The following is a 12,325-nucleotide window of genomic DNA, read 5'->3' as shown; positions in this document are numbered from 1 at the left end:
GTGCCCTCAGCCCCCAAAGATTGGTGCCTAGCAGGGGACAACAGATAGGCTTGGGTGGAGGGAGGGGCCGCTTCCGCTGAGCCTGTCGGAGTCAGATACGCTTGGGAGGCAGCCGGGCAGGGCATCAGCTCGAGGGGCAAACTCAAGGATTGTCCCTCTGACTTAGGCAACATAGACTGGTGACCCATGTGGGATTTTTTGTGTGTGTGTGTTTTTTTCCCCTCTCCCTGTAAATAGCTGTGCATTTTAAGAAGCATCTGTAAATCTGGAAGACATTACCGAACATTTTTATTTCTGGAGACCAGCCTCTTTGCTTCTCTTAATTATTGTGATAAAAATCACATAACATAAAATTTACTGTTGTAGCCATTTTTAAGTTTACAGTTCAATTATGTTAATTATAATCATGCTTTCATGAAACAGATCTCCAAAACTTTTTCCATTTTGCAAAATTGAAATTCTGTGCCCATTAAACAATAACTCGCCTCTCTTCCCATCACAGCCCCTGGCGTCCCTCACTCCCCTGTGAGCCTGGCTCTCTGCTCCTTGCTGGGATCTCACAGGGAGGGAGACCACTCCAAGAACAGCAACATAACATTCTTCATACAAACAGCCTGCCCAGAGACTCTGCCAGCTGGAGGAAGAGGCTCCATGGTCCTGGGACAGGAGGGGGGGTTTTGTGAGTAAATCTGTGGTCAGCAGAGAAAGAAAGATTCTTGTGACTATCAGAGTCAGGCAGACTTTCTCCTGTCACCAGACTGGGGCCTGTTCAGTGCAGCCCAGGACTGAGGGAGCCCACACAGATTTAGCCACACGTGCTCCCTGGGTCTCACTGGACTCACCAGGGCATTCAGTTCCTGTCTTGTAGTTGGCTTGAGACCAGCGTATTTTGCCTCTGTTCTGCCGTATCCTTCCCGTGGATTCCAGCATGAGTTTTTAAATTTTCTGGACCATCTCCTTGGAGGAGCAGATCCCCAGGAGCGATAGAGCAGGAAAACAGCACTGGCTCAGTAGGCAGGCCTGGGTCCCAGGTGCTGTCTTTACCACAGGGAGCCATACAGCCACGCCGGAGAATCTAAATACCGGACTGTATCTGTGTCGGTCAGTTGGTGGAGATCAATGGAAACACCTGTAGAGATCTCAGGGAAGATGCGGTGGGAGCACTCTCTTCAGTCCTCATCACTCCTCTTTTCTGCTCTGCTCCTTGTGCTCTCGTTTCAGGGTTTCTCAGTGGAGGGACAGGAGAACCTGCAGGAGATCCTCAGCAAACAGCTGCTGCTCTGTCAGTTCCTCATGGCGCTGTCTGTTGTCCGGACAGGTGACACTCCTCTGCCGTCTCCCCACCCAGGACCCACCAGAGGCCCTGTTGTACAAGAACATGTATTGGGGTTGGCTTGAAAGTTAACCAATGGTCTGCTTGTATGAGATGACACATGGCGGAATGAGGGATTTAGGGGGGAAGGTGCTATGGAATCCCCAAAGTCCCCTCTACAACTCTTTCCCTTCTGTGGCCTGTGACTTTTAATGGGCCCAGGTATCTGGGCCCTGACTTTGTCATAGTCCCTGAGATGACCCAACCCATTTCCTGGAGTGGAAGCTGCTGACTATCGTTGGTGTTTTCCCTTAACCTAGGAGGCCACTTCATCTGTAAAACCTTCGACCTCTTCACACCATTCAGCGTGGGGCTCATCTACCTGCTGTACTGCTGCTTTGAACGAGTCTGTCTCTTTAAGCCAATTACCAGCCGTCCTGCCAACTCAGAGAGGTGAGACTTTCCTCTCCCTTTGAATCAGACTAGTTGGCTAAATGTCAGAACAAGAAAACCTGGTGCATCTCTGGCATGAGCACTCAAGCTGCATTAAAAAACCCTGATTTAAAAAAAGTGATTGGAGCCAAGAGGATTTGGATTTTCTTGTTCAGCCTCTGCCTCCTCCACCAACCTTGTTCACCACACTTTTGTGGGCGATCCTTGGCTTGGCCCAGGAGGGTGAAGGAGACCAAGGAAGGGTTACCTGAAAGACAGTTGGGCCACTAACCAGAGTCCCTGTTTGCATCCCAGATGGGACACAGTGCCCATGCATCTTGTGAGAGAAGATGCAGCCAATCCGAATTGCTAGGTGGCTTGCTCAAAACACAGATTTCTGGGCCCCATCCCTGGAGAGTCTGATTGCCCTTAACTTAGCAGACTTCCCCAGCTGATGGTGATTCAGCCAGCCTGGCACAGGGTAATTGGAAACCACTGCCATAGAGAGTAGAAATACAGCCCAACATGAGAAGGGTTTGAGGTGAACTTTGCAGCACTCTGTTCTCAGTGCGTAGACAGGGGTTTTGTGACTCAGCAGGTGGTTCGGGGAGGAGGAATTACGCCGGGGAAGCCCTTGCTCAGTGGAGTGACAGGGTCTCTCCTCTCAGGTATGTGGTGTGCAAGGGCCTGAAGGTGGGCATAGATGAAGTGCGGGATTACCTCTTCTCAGTCAACATTAAACTCAACCAGCTGCGGAACACTGATTCTGACGTCAACCTTGTGGTCCCCTTGGAGGTGATCAAGGGAGACCATGAATTTACTGACTACATGATACGGTCCAACGAGGGGTAAGCAGACCAATGTGTTTTTTCCTTCGTTTCTTTTTGTTGTTGTTGTTTGCTTGCATCCTTAGGGTATCAGGAAAGCCCTAGGGATGAAGAGAATGAAGGACTGAATGACTGGCTCTTGGTATCACTTTGTTCGTTTTGAAAAACTGGTAGCTGAGATTGGTCTGCTCGCTCCAGGGCTCCCTAGGACTTTGAGTACCTTGAGGACTTTCATCCTGCTCCCATGCCTTGTCACAGGGTGGCTGGTGGGAGCCTGGCTGGCACAGCCCTGCCTGTGGGAGCCTGAGTATGATAGTGAAGCTAGAGAGCAGACTTGTTTTGCATCCTTGGAGGAAGGAATAATCTCCCTTTAATTGCTTCCATTTGTAGAAGGCCATCATAGTTTGCTGTCCCATGAAGTCCCTTAGTTGGAAGCAAGAGATGGCTAGAAAGCAAGTATATAACATGCTTTTGGAAGTTTCTGGTATCAAAACTTTTGCCAGACCATGAGTTACTCAAATAGGCCATCTGAATGCTGGTTTTGTTTTTGTTTTAACCTTCATTAATTGTTTTCCCCCTCCTTGTTAGTAGTGATAATTTAAAGTTGTGAGAGTTGGCTCAGTTTTCTAAGTGGGCAAACCTCATTGAACAGTTTTCTGAGGAAGCTTGGAGAGTTGTATAGCAATGAATCAATAGAAGTGCTTGCTTAGGGGGCCAAACATGTACTGGAAAGGTCATTTGTAAGTGGAATCCCAAGTCTCCCAGAGAAAGTTGAATGTATGGGTGGCCCTAGGGGAACATAGGAGGAGAGGAAGTCTTTATCCATCTTCTCTCAGTATTTTAATTTTCCATTCTGTGGTACTGCTACATAAGCTCTCTCATCTTGATGTAAGAATTGGCACCAAGGCGGAGCCCGTACTAAGTTTCAGCGTGTTGTAGATGAGGAAGCAGGCCCGGGACTGGAAATCAGCAAAGCCAAAGCTATGTCACATTTCTGGACTTTTTGTTGAGCCATGCTGCAGTTTCATATGGGTGTGTGTGGATGCATGGCAGAACTGGTCTTCTCAGAGCTCCCAGTTGCAGAGTGTTTAAGCAGCCTGGTAAATTGATTTGTGTCTGGTATATTGGGAATATTTTTCCCCAATCTGTGGTTTGCCTATTCATTGTCTTAATGATGTCTTTTGATAAGCAGAAGTTAAAAAATTTTTGAGTCCGTTTTTAAATTGTAAAATACACATAACAAAGTTTATCATTTTAACCTTTCTTAAAATGTGAAATCTAGTGGCCTTAAATATATTCACACTGTTCTGCAACCATACCACAATGCATTTCCAGAGCTTTTTAATCATCCAAAGCAGAAACTCTATACCTGTGAGATAACAGCTCCTATTCCCCTTATCCCCAGCCATTGGTGCCCTCTGTTATTTCCTCTCTGAATTTGCTTATCGCATGTGCCTCATGTAAGTGCATTCGTACAGTATTTGTTCTTTTGCCTCTGGCTGTTTCGCTTAGCATGATGCTTTTAAGATTCATCATGTTGTAGTATGTGTCAGGATTTCATTCCTTTTTTAGGGCTAAGTAATAATCCATTTTATGTGCATACTACATTTTGTTTATCCATTCAGCTGTTGATGGACATTTGGATTTTCCTCACGTTTTAGCTATGGAGAGTAACGCTGCTGTGAATGTTGGTGTGAAAAGTAACTGTGTCCCTCCTTTCACTTCATCCAGGTATACATCTGGAAGTGGGATTGCTGCACTACTTTACATTCCGACCAGCAATGCATCAGGGTTCCAATTTCTCCACATCTTCACCAACACTTGTTATTTTTTGATTTTTTTTTTTTCCATAATAGCCATTCTAGTAGGTCTGAACTGGCTCTCATTGTAGTTTTGGTTTGCATTTCCCTAATGACTAATATGTTGAATATGTTTTCATATGCAAGTTGGCTATTTGTATATCTTATTTGAAGAAATATATTCAAGTCCTTTGCCCATTTTTTAAAAAATTTTATTTTTCATTGAAGTATAATTGACTTACAGTATCATATTAGTTTTTGGTATACAGCATAATGGTTTGATTTTTTAAAAATTATTTATTTTTGGCTGTGCTGGGTCTTCATTGCTACACATGGGCTTTCCTCTAATTGCAGCAAGCAGAGGCTAATTGGGGTGCTAGGCCTCTAGTTGCGGTGGCTTCTCTAGTTGTGGAGCACAGGCTCTAGGACTCTCAGGCAGCAGTTGTGGCCCACAGGCTTAGTTGCCCCAAGGCATGTGGAATCTTCCCAATTGAGCCCTTGTGCCCTGCATTGGCAGTTGGATTCTTAACCACTGGACTACCAGAAAGTCCGATTTGATATTTTTATACATTAGAAAATGTTCGCCAAAGTCTGATTACCATCCGTCACCATAAAAAGTTATTAAGATATTATTAACTATATTCCCTATACTATACATTACATCCTGGTGACTGACTTATTTTATAACTTGAGGTCTGTACCTCTTAATCTCTCGTTTCACTCATACTCCGCATTCCCCTTCCCTCTGGCAAACCACCAGTTAGTTCTCTGTATTCAAGAATCTGTTTCTTTTGTTAATGTTTGTTCATTTGTTTTGTTTTTAGATTCCACATATAAGTGAAGTTGTATAGTATTTATCTTTCTCTGACTTGACTTTACTTAGCATAATACTGTCTAGGTCCATTCACGTTGTTGTAAATGGCAAGATTTCATTTCTTTTTTATAGCTCAGTAATATTCCTTTGTGTATATATACCATATCTTCTTTAATTATCTATTGATGGACACTTAGATTGCTTCCATATATTGGCTATTGTAAATAATACTGAAATGAACACTGGGATGCGTATATCTTATTTTTGTCAGAAAACTAGCCAGAAATGGAATTGCTAGGTCATATGGTAATTCTGGCTTCCCTGGTATACTGCTTAGCTGGTAAAGAATCCGCCTGCAATGCGGGAGACCCCGTTTGACTCCTGAATTGGGAAGATCCCCTGGAGAAGGGATAGGCTGGTCACCCACCCCAGCATTCTTTGGCTTCCCTCGTGGCTCAAACCGTAAAGAATCCACCTGCAATGCGGGAGACCTGGATTCAGTCCCTGGGTGGAGAAGATCCCCTGGAGGAGGGCCTGGCAGCCCACTCCAGGATTCTTGCCTGGAGAACCCCTATGGACAGAGGAGCCTGGTGCCCTATAGTCCGTAGGATTGCACAGTCAGACATGATGACTGAGGCGACTAAGCACAACACAGCACGTGGTAGTTCTGTTTTTAATTTTTTGAGGACCCTTCATACTGTTTTCCATGGTAGCTGTACCAGTTTGCATCCCTACCAACACTGCATGAGAGTTCCTTTTTCTCCATATCCTTGCCAACAGTTATTTGTTGTCTTTTCGAGATGGCTGGATGGCATTACCCACTTGATAGACATGAGTCTGAGTGAACTCCGGGAGTTGGTGATGGACAGGGAGGCCTGGCGTGCTGCGATTCATGGGGTCGCAAAGAGTCGGACACGACTGAGCGACTGAACTGAACTGATTCTGACAGGGGGAGGTGATATTGTGGTTTTGATTTGCATTTTCCTGATTAGATTAGTGATGTTGAACATCTTTTCATGTGTTTATTGACCATCTGTATGTCTTCCACAGAAAAATATTTAAATCCTCTGCCTATTCTTTAATCAGTTTTTAAAATTATAGTTTAATCAAGTGTTTTTTAAGTTGAAATATAGTTGATTTACAATGTTGTGTTTCTAGTGTACAGCAAAGTGATTGTTTTATGTATGTATATATATTATTTTTCAGATTCTTTTCCATTGTTACAAGGTATTGAATATACTTTCCTGTGCTCTACAGTAGGACCTTACTCCTTATCTGTTTTATATGTAGTAGTTTGTATTTGGTAATCCCAAACTCCTAGGTTATCATTCTCTGCCTCTTCCCCTTGGGTAACCATGTTTGTTTTCAGTGACTGTGAGTCACTGTCTATTAGTCTATTTTGTAAATAAGTACCTGTGCATCTTTTTAATTTCCACATCACAGTAATATTGTGGGATATTTGTCTTTGTCCGACTTCCTTCACTTAGTATGATAATCTCTAGGTCCATTCATGTTGTTGCAAATGGCATTATTCATTCTTCTTTAAAGTTGTCTACAGAGAATCACTTGGTGTGGGAAGCCTCTCCCTTCCACGTGGTTTATTTTAATAATTAAAAATGTATTTAGTTCTGGCTGTGCTCGATCTTTGTTGTCTTGTGGGCTCTTCTTGTTGCGGGGAGGGGGCTACTCTTCACCGCGTGTGTGGGCTTCTTACTGCGGTGGCTGCTCTTGTTGCGGAGCACGGGCCTCTGGGGCATGCCGGCTGCCGTAGCTGCACAGGCTCCAGAGCACGGGCTCTGGAGCTGGGCACGTGGGCTTTGTTGCTCCACAGAATTTGGGTTCTTCCTGGACCAGGGATTGAATCCAAACCTCCTGCATTGGTAGGCAGATGCTTTACTACTGAGCCACTGGGAAGCCCTATTGCACTCTTTCTTATGAGTGATACTCCTGTGTGTGTGTGTGTGTGTGTGTGTGTGTATGCACACACCACATCTTCCTTTATCTGGGCGTTTTTTTAATGTTGAGTTGTGTGAGTTCTTTTTATGTTTTGTATTGTAACCCCTTATCAGATACATTGTTTGCAACTATCTCCCTCCCGTTCAGTCGGCTGCCTTTTTGTTTTGTTGGTAGTCTCGTTTGCTGTGCAAAAGCTTTTCAGCTTTTGATCTAGTACCATCTGTTTAGTTTTTTGTTTCCCTTCTCTAAGGAAATATGTCCCCCCAAAATTGCTGAGACTGGTATCAAAGAGCATACTACCTGGCTTTTCTTCTAGAAGTTTTATGGTTTCAAGTATTACTTACATTTAAGTCTTAAATCCATTTTGGGTTTATTTTTGTATAAGGAGTGAGAAAGTAGGCCAGTGTGATTCTTTCACATGTAGCTCTCCAGTTTTCCCAACACCACTTATTGAAGAAGCTGTCTTTCCCCCAGTCTATATTCTTGCCTCCTTGGTCATAGCTTAATTGCCCATATTTCCTAGTTTGAAATTAGGGAGCATGACACTCCCAGCTTGGTTCTTCTTCTGAAGATTATTTTGGCTATTTGAGGTCTTTTATGGTTTCACACAGATTTTAGAATTATTTGTTCTAGTTCTGTAAAAAATGCCATTGGTATTTTGATAGGGTTTACGTTGACTGTAGATTGCCTTAGGTGGTGTGGTCATTTTCTTCTGGTATCTTCACTATATCTTTCCATTTGTTTTTGTTATCTTCAGTCTCTTGAATGAATCAGTGTCTTATAGTTTTATGAGTACAGGTCTTTTACCTCTTGGTTTACCTCTTAAGTTAGATTTATTTGTAGGTATTTTATCTTTTTGATGCAATTGTAAATGGTATTGTTTTCTTAATTTCTTTTTCTGATAGTTTGTTGTTAGTGTATAGAAATGCAACAGATTTCAATTTATTAATTTTGCTTTTTTTTTTGGCCGAACCTCATGGCATCTTAGTTTCCCAACCATATGTCCCCAGGAGGAGTCCCAGTGGCCTCCTGTCTCTCAGGGAGGCTCTCTAATTTAAAGATCGGCAGGTGGGTTTCACCCAGACTCCTCTCAAATCACCATCTGAGTGCTGGGACTTGGGGTGTGTGAGGGTTTGCAGGTGCCCTTAAGAGTCTGTTTCCTGCAGCCCTGCAGCTCTCTTGCGCAGAGTCCGTGGTCGGGGAGTCCCATCCAGGGCTCGGATGCCTCAGTCCTTGGGGAGCACCCCTGCAGTCGTGGTCCTCTTTCCCTTTGTGAGTTACCCACACAGGGCTTTGGGTGTTGTCTACACCTCATCTCTGCCCCTCATACCCATCTCATTGTGATTTCTTCTTTATATCTGGAAAATCTTTTCTGCTGGTTTTCACGTGGTACTCATAGATAGATGGTCTGATCAGTTTAGTTCAGTCTCTTAGTCGTGTCCGACTCTTTGCGACCCCATGGACTGCAGCACACCAGGGCTCCCTGTCCATCACCAACTCACAGAGTTTACTCAAACTCATGCCCATTGAGTGGGTGATGCCATCCAACCATCTCATCCTCTGTCGTCCCCTTTTCCTCCTGCCTTCAATCTTTCCCAGCATCAGCATCTTTTCAAATAAGTCAGCTCTCCATATCAGGTGGCCAACGTATTGGAGTTTTAGCTTCAACATCAGTCCTTCCAATGAACACCCAGGACTGATCTCCTTTAGGATGGACTGGTTGGATCTCCTTGCAGTCCAAGGGACTCTCAAGAGTCTTCTCCAACACCATAGTTCGAAAGCATCAATTCTTCAGCGCTCAGCTTTCTTTATAGTCCAACTCTCACATCCATACATGACCACTGGAAAAACCATAGCTTTGATGAGACGGACCATTGTTGGCAAAGTAATGTCTCTGCTTTTTAATATGCTGTCTAGGTTGATCATAACTTTCCTTCCAAGGAGTAAGCGTCCTTTAATTTCATGGCTGCAGTCACCATCTGCAGTGATTTTGGAGCCCAAAAAAATAGTCTGACACTGTTTCCCATCTATTTTCCATGAAGTGATGGGACCGGATGCCATGATCTTTGTTTTCTGAATGTTGAGCTTTAAGTCAGCTTTTTCACTCTCTTCTTTCACTTTCATCAAGAGGCTCTTTAGTTCTTCTTCACTTTCTGCCATAAGGGTGGTATCATCTGTATATCTGAGGTTATTGATATTTCTCCCGGCAATCTTGATTCTAGCTTGTGCTTCATCCAGCCCAGCATTTCTCATGATATACTCTGCATATAAGGTAAATAAGCAGGGAAATACAGCCTTGACGTACTCCTTTCTCGATTTGGAACCAGTCTGTTCCATGTCCAGTTCTAATTATTGCTTCCTGACCTGCATACAGATTTCTCAAGAGGTAGGTCAGTTGGTCTGGTATTCCCATTTTGTTCAGAATTTTCCAGTTTATTGTGATCCATACAGTCAAAGGCTTTGGCATAGTCAATAAAGCAGAAATAGATGTTTTCCTGGAACTCTCTTGCTTTTTTGATGATCCAGCAGATGTTGGCAATTTGATCTCTGGTTCCTCTGCCTTTTCTAAAACCAACTTGAACATCTGGAAGTTCATGGTTCATGTATTGCTGAAGGCTGGCTTGGAGAATTTTGACCATTTCTTTACTAGTATGTGAGATGACTGCAATTGTGCAGTAGTTTGAGCATTCTTTGGCATTGCCCTTCTTTGAGATTGGAATGAAAACTGACCTTTTCCAGTCCTGTGGCCACTGCTGAGTTTTCCAAATTTGCTGGCATATTGAGTGCAGCACTTTCACAGCATCATCTTTTAGGATTTGAAACAGCTCAACTGGAATTCCATCACCTCCACTAGCTTTGTTTGTAGTGATGCTTCTTAAGGTCCACTTAACTTCACATTCCAAGATGTCTGGCTCTAGGTGAGCCATCACACCATCGTGATTATCTGGGTCATGACGATCTTTTTTGTACAGTTCTGTGTATTCTTGCCACCTCTTCTTAATATCTTCTGCTTCTGTTAGGTCCATACCATTTCTGTCCTTTATTGAGCCCATCTTTGCATGAAATGTTCCTTTGGTATCTCTGAGTTTCTTGAAGAGATCTCTAGTCTTGCCCATTCGATTGTTTTTCTCTATTTCTTTGCATTGATCACTGAGGAAGTCTTTCTTATCTCTCCTTGCTATTGTGTGGAACTCTGCATTCAAATGGGTATCTTTCCTTTTCTCTTTTGCTTTTTGCTTCTCTTCTTTTCACAGCTATTTGTAAGGCCTCCTCAGACAGCCATTTTGCTTTTTTGCATTTCTTTTCCATGGGGATGGTCTTGATACCTGTCTCCTGTACAATGTCACGAACCTCCGTCCTTAGTTCATCAGGCACTCTGTCTATCAGATCTAGTCCCTTAAATCTATTTCTCACTTCTACTGTATAATCATAAGGGATTTGATTTAAGTCATACCTGAATAGTCTAGTGGCTTTCCCTACTTTGTTCAATTTAAGTCTGAATTTGGCAATAAAGTGTTCATGATCTGAGCCACAGTCAGCTCCCGGTCTTGTTTTTGCTGACTGTGTATAGAGCTTCTCCGTCTTTGGATGCAAAGAATATAATCCATCTGATTTCGGTGTTGACCATCTGGTGATGTCGATGTGTAGAGTCTTCCCTTGTGTTGTTGGAAGAGGGTGTTTGCTATGACCAGTGCGTTCTCTTGGCAAAACTCTATGAGCCTTTGCCCTGCTTCATTCTGTACTTCCAAGGCCAAATTTGCCTGTTATTCCAGGTGTTTCTTGACTTCCTACTTTTGCATTCCAGTCCCCTATAATGAAAAGGACATCTTTTTTGGGTGTTAGTTCTAGAAGATCTTGTAGATCTTCATAGAACCATTCAATTTCAGTTTCTTCAGCATTACTGGTTGGGGCATAGGCTTGGATCACCGTGTTATTGAATGGTTTGCCTTGTAAATGAACAGAGATCATTCTGTCACTTTTGAGATTGAATCCAAGTACTGCATTTCGGACTCTTTCGTTGACTATGATGGCCACTCCATTTCTTCTAAGGGATTCCTGCCCACAGTAGCAGATATAATGGTCATCTGAGTTAAATTCACCCATTCCAGTCTATTTTAGTTCGCTGATTCCTAAAATGTTGACATTCACTCTTGCCATCTCCTGTTTGACCACTTCCAATTTCGCTTCATTCATGGACCTAACATTCCAGGTTCCTGTGCTGTAATTCTGGTGTCCCATGTGAAGAGGTGAGCTCCGGGTTTTACTGTGCCATGTTGACAGACCTCCCTTTGCCCACTGTTAAATTGATCTGCTTGATTTTTGTTGTTTAGTTATAGAAATTCTTAATACATTCTGGGTATTAATCTCTTAATCAGATGTATGATTCAAAAATATTTTCTTGTATTCTGTGGGGTTTTGTTTTTGTTTTTTACTGTATTGATTATGCCGTTTGCACAAAGTTTTATATTTTTATATAGTCCAGTTTATCTGTTTTTTCTTTTATTGCCTGTGCGTCTGGTGTCATTCAAGAAATCCATCGCTAAATCCAGTGTCGTGAAGCTTTTCTCCGTGTTTTCTTTTGAGAGAAAGAAAAGTTTTAGAGTTTTATTTCTTATGTTTAGGTCTTTGATCCATTTTGAATTGATTTTTGTAGGTAATGTGAAGTAAGTGTCTAACTGTATTCTTTTGCATCTGGATATTGAGTTTTCCCAACATTAGTTGTTGAAGACTTATCTATATGCATTCCCCATGGAATGATCTTGGCACTCTTTTTGAAAATCATTTGATCATACATGTGAGGGTTTATTTCTGAGCTGTCTATTCTGTTCCATTGGTCTTGATGCCAGTACCACACTTTTTACTGTAGTGTTGTAGTAAGTTTTTTTGAACTGAGGATATATGAAGCCCCCAGGTTTGTCCTTCATTTGCAGTATTGTTTTGGCTATTTGGGGTCCCCTGAGTTTCCATATGATTTTTAGGATGAGTTTTTCTATTTCTGCAAAAACTGCCCCTGGGATTTTGGTGGAGATTGCATCGAATCTGCAGATCGCTTTGGGTAGTGTTGTCCTGTTAACAACATTAAGTGTTCCAGTCCATGAGCACAGCATGCCCTTCCATTTATTTATCTCTCTTCATTTTCTTCAGCAGTGTTACACAGCTTTCAGTGTACAAGTCTTTCACTTCT

The 12,325-nt window shown here is 42.8% G+C and overlaps 1 protein-coding gene across 1 annotated transcript in view; it reads left to right on the top strand.

Moving 5' to 3' along the window:
- The window catches only part of CMTR1 (cap methyltransferase 1), a 53,287-nt gene that overhangs the window by 27,186 nt on the left and 13,776 nt on the right, over positions 1-12,325 (top strand). The window contains exons 11-13 of the mRNA XM_018038944.1: positions 1,222-1,318; positions 1,633-1,765; positions 2,413-2,592. Of these exons, the coding sequence (XP_017894433.1) occupies positions 1,222-1,318; positions 1,633-1,765; positions 2,413-2,592 (410 nt within the window). The remainder of the gene's footprint in view (positions 1-1,221; positions 1,319-1,632; positions 1,766-2,412; positions 2,593-12,325) is intronic.

Source organism: Capra hircus, chromosome 23 (assembly GCF_001704415.2).
Source record: "Capra hircus breed San Clemente chromosome 23, ASM170441v1, whole genome shotgun sequence".
Taxonomy (NCBI): domain Eukaryota; kingdom Metazoa; phylum Chordata; class Mammalia; order Artiodactyla; family Bovidae; genus Capra; species Capra hircus.
The sequence above is the reverse complement of the archived record's forward strand: the minus strand, read 5'-3'. Positions and strand labels throughout refer to the sequence as shown.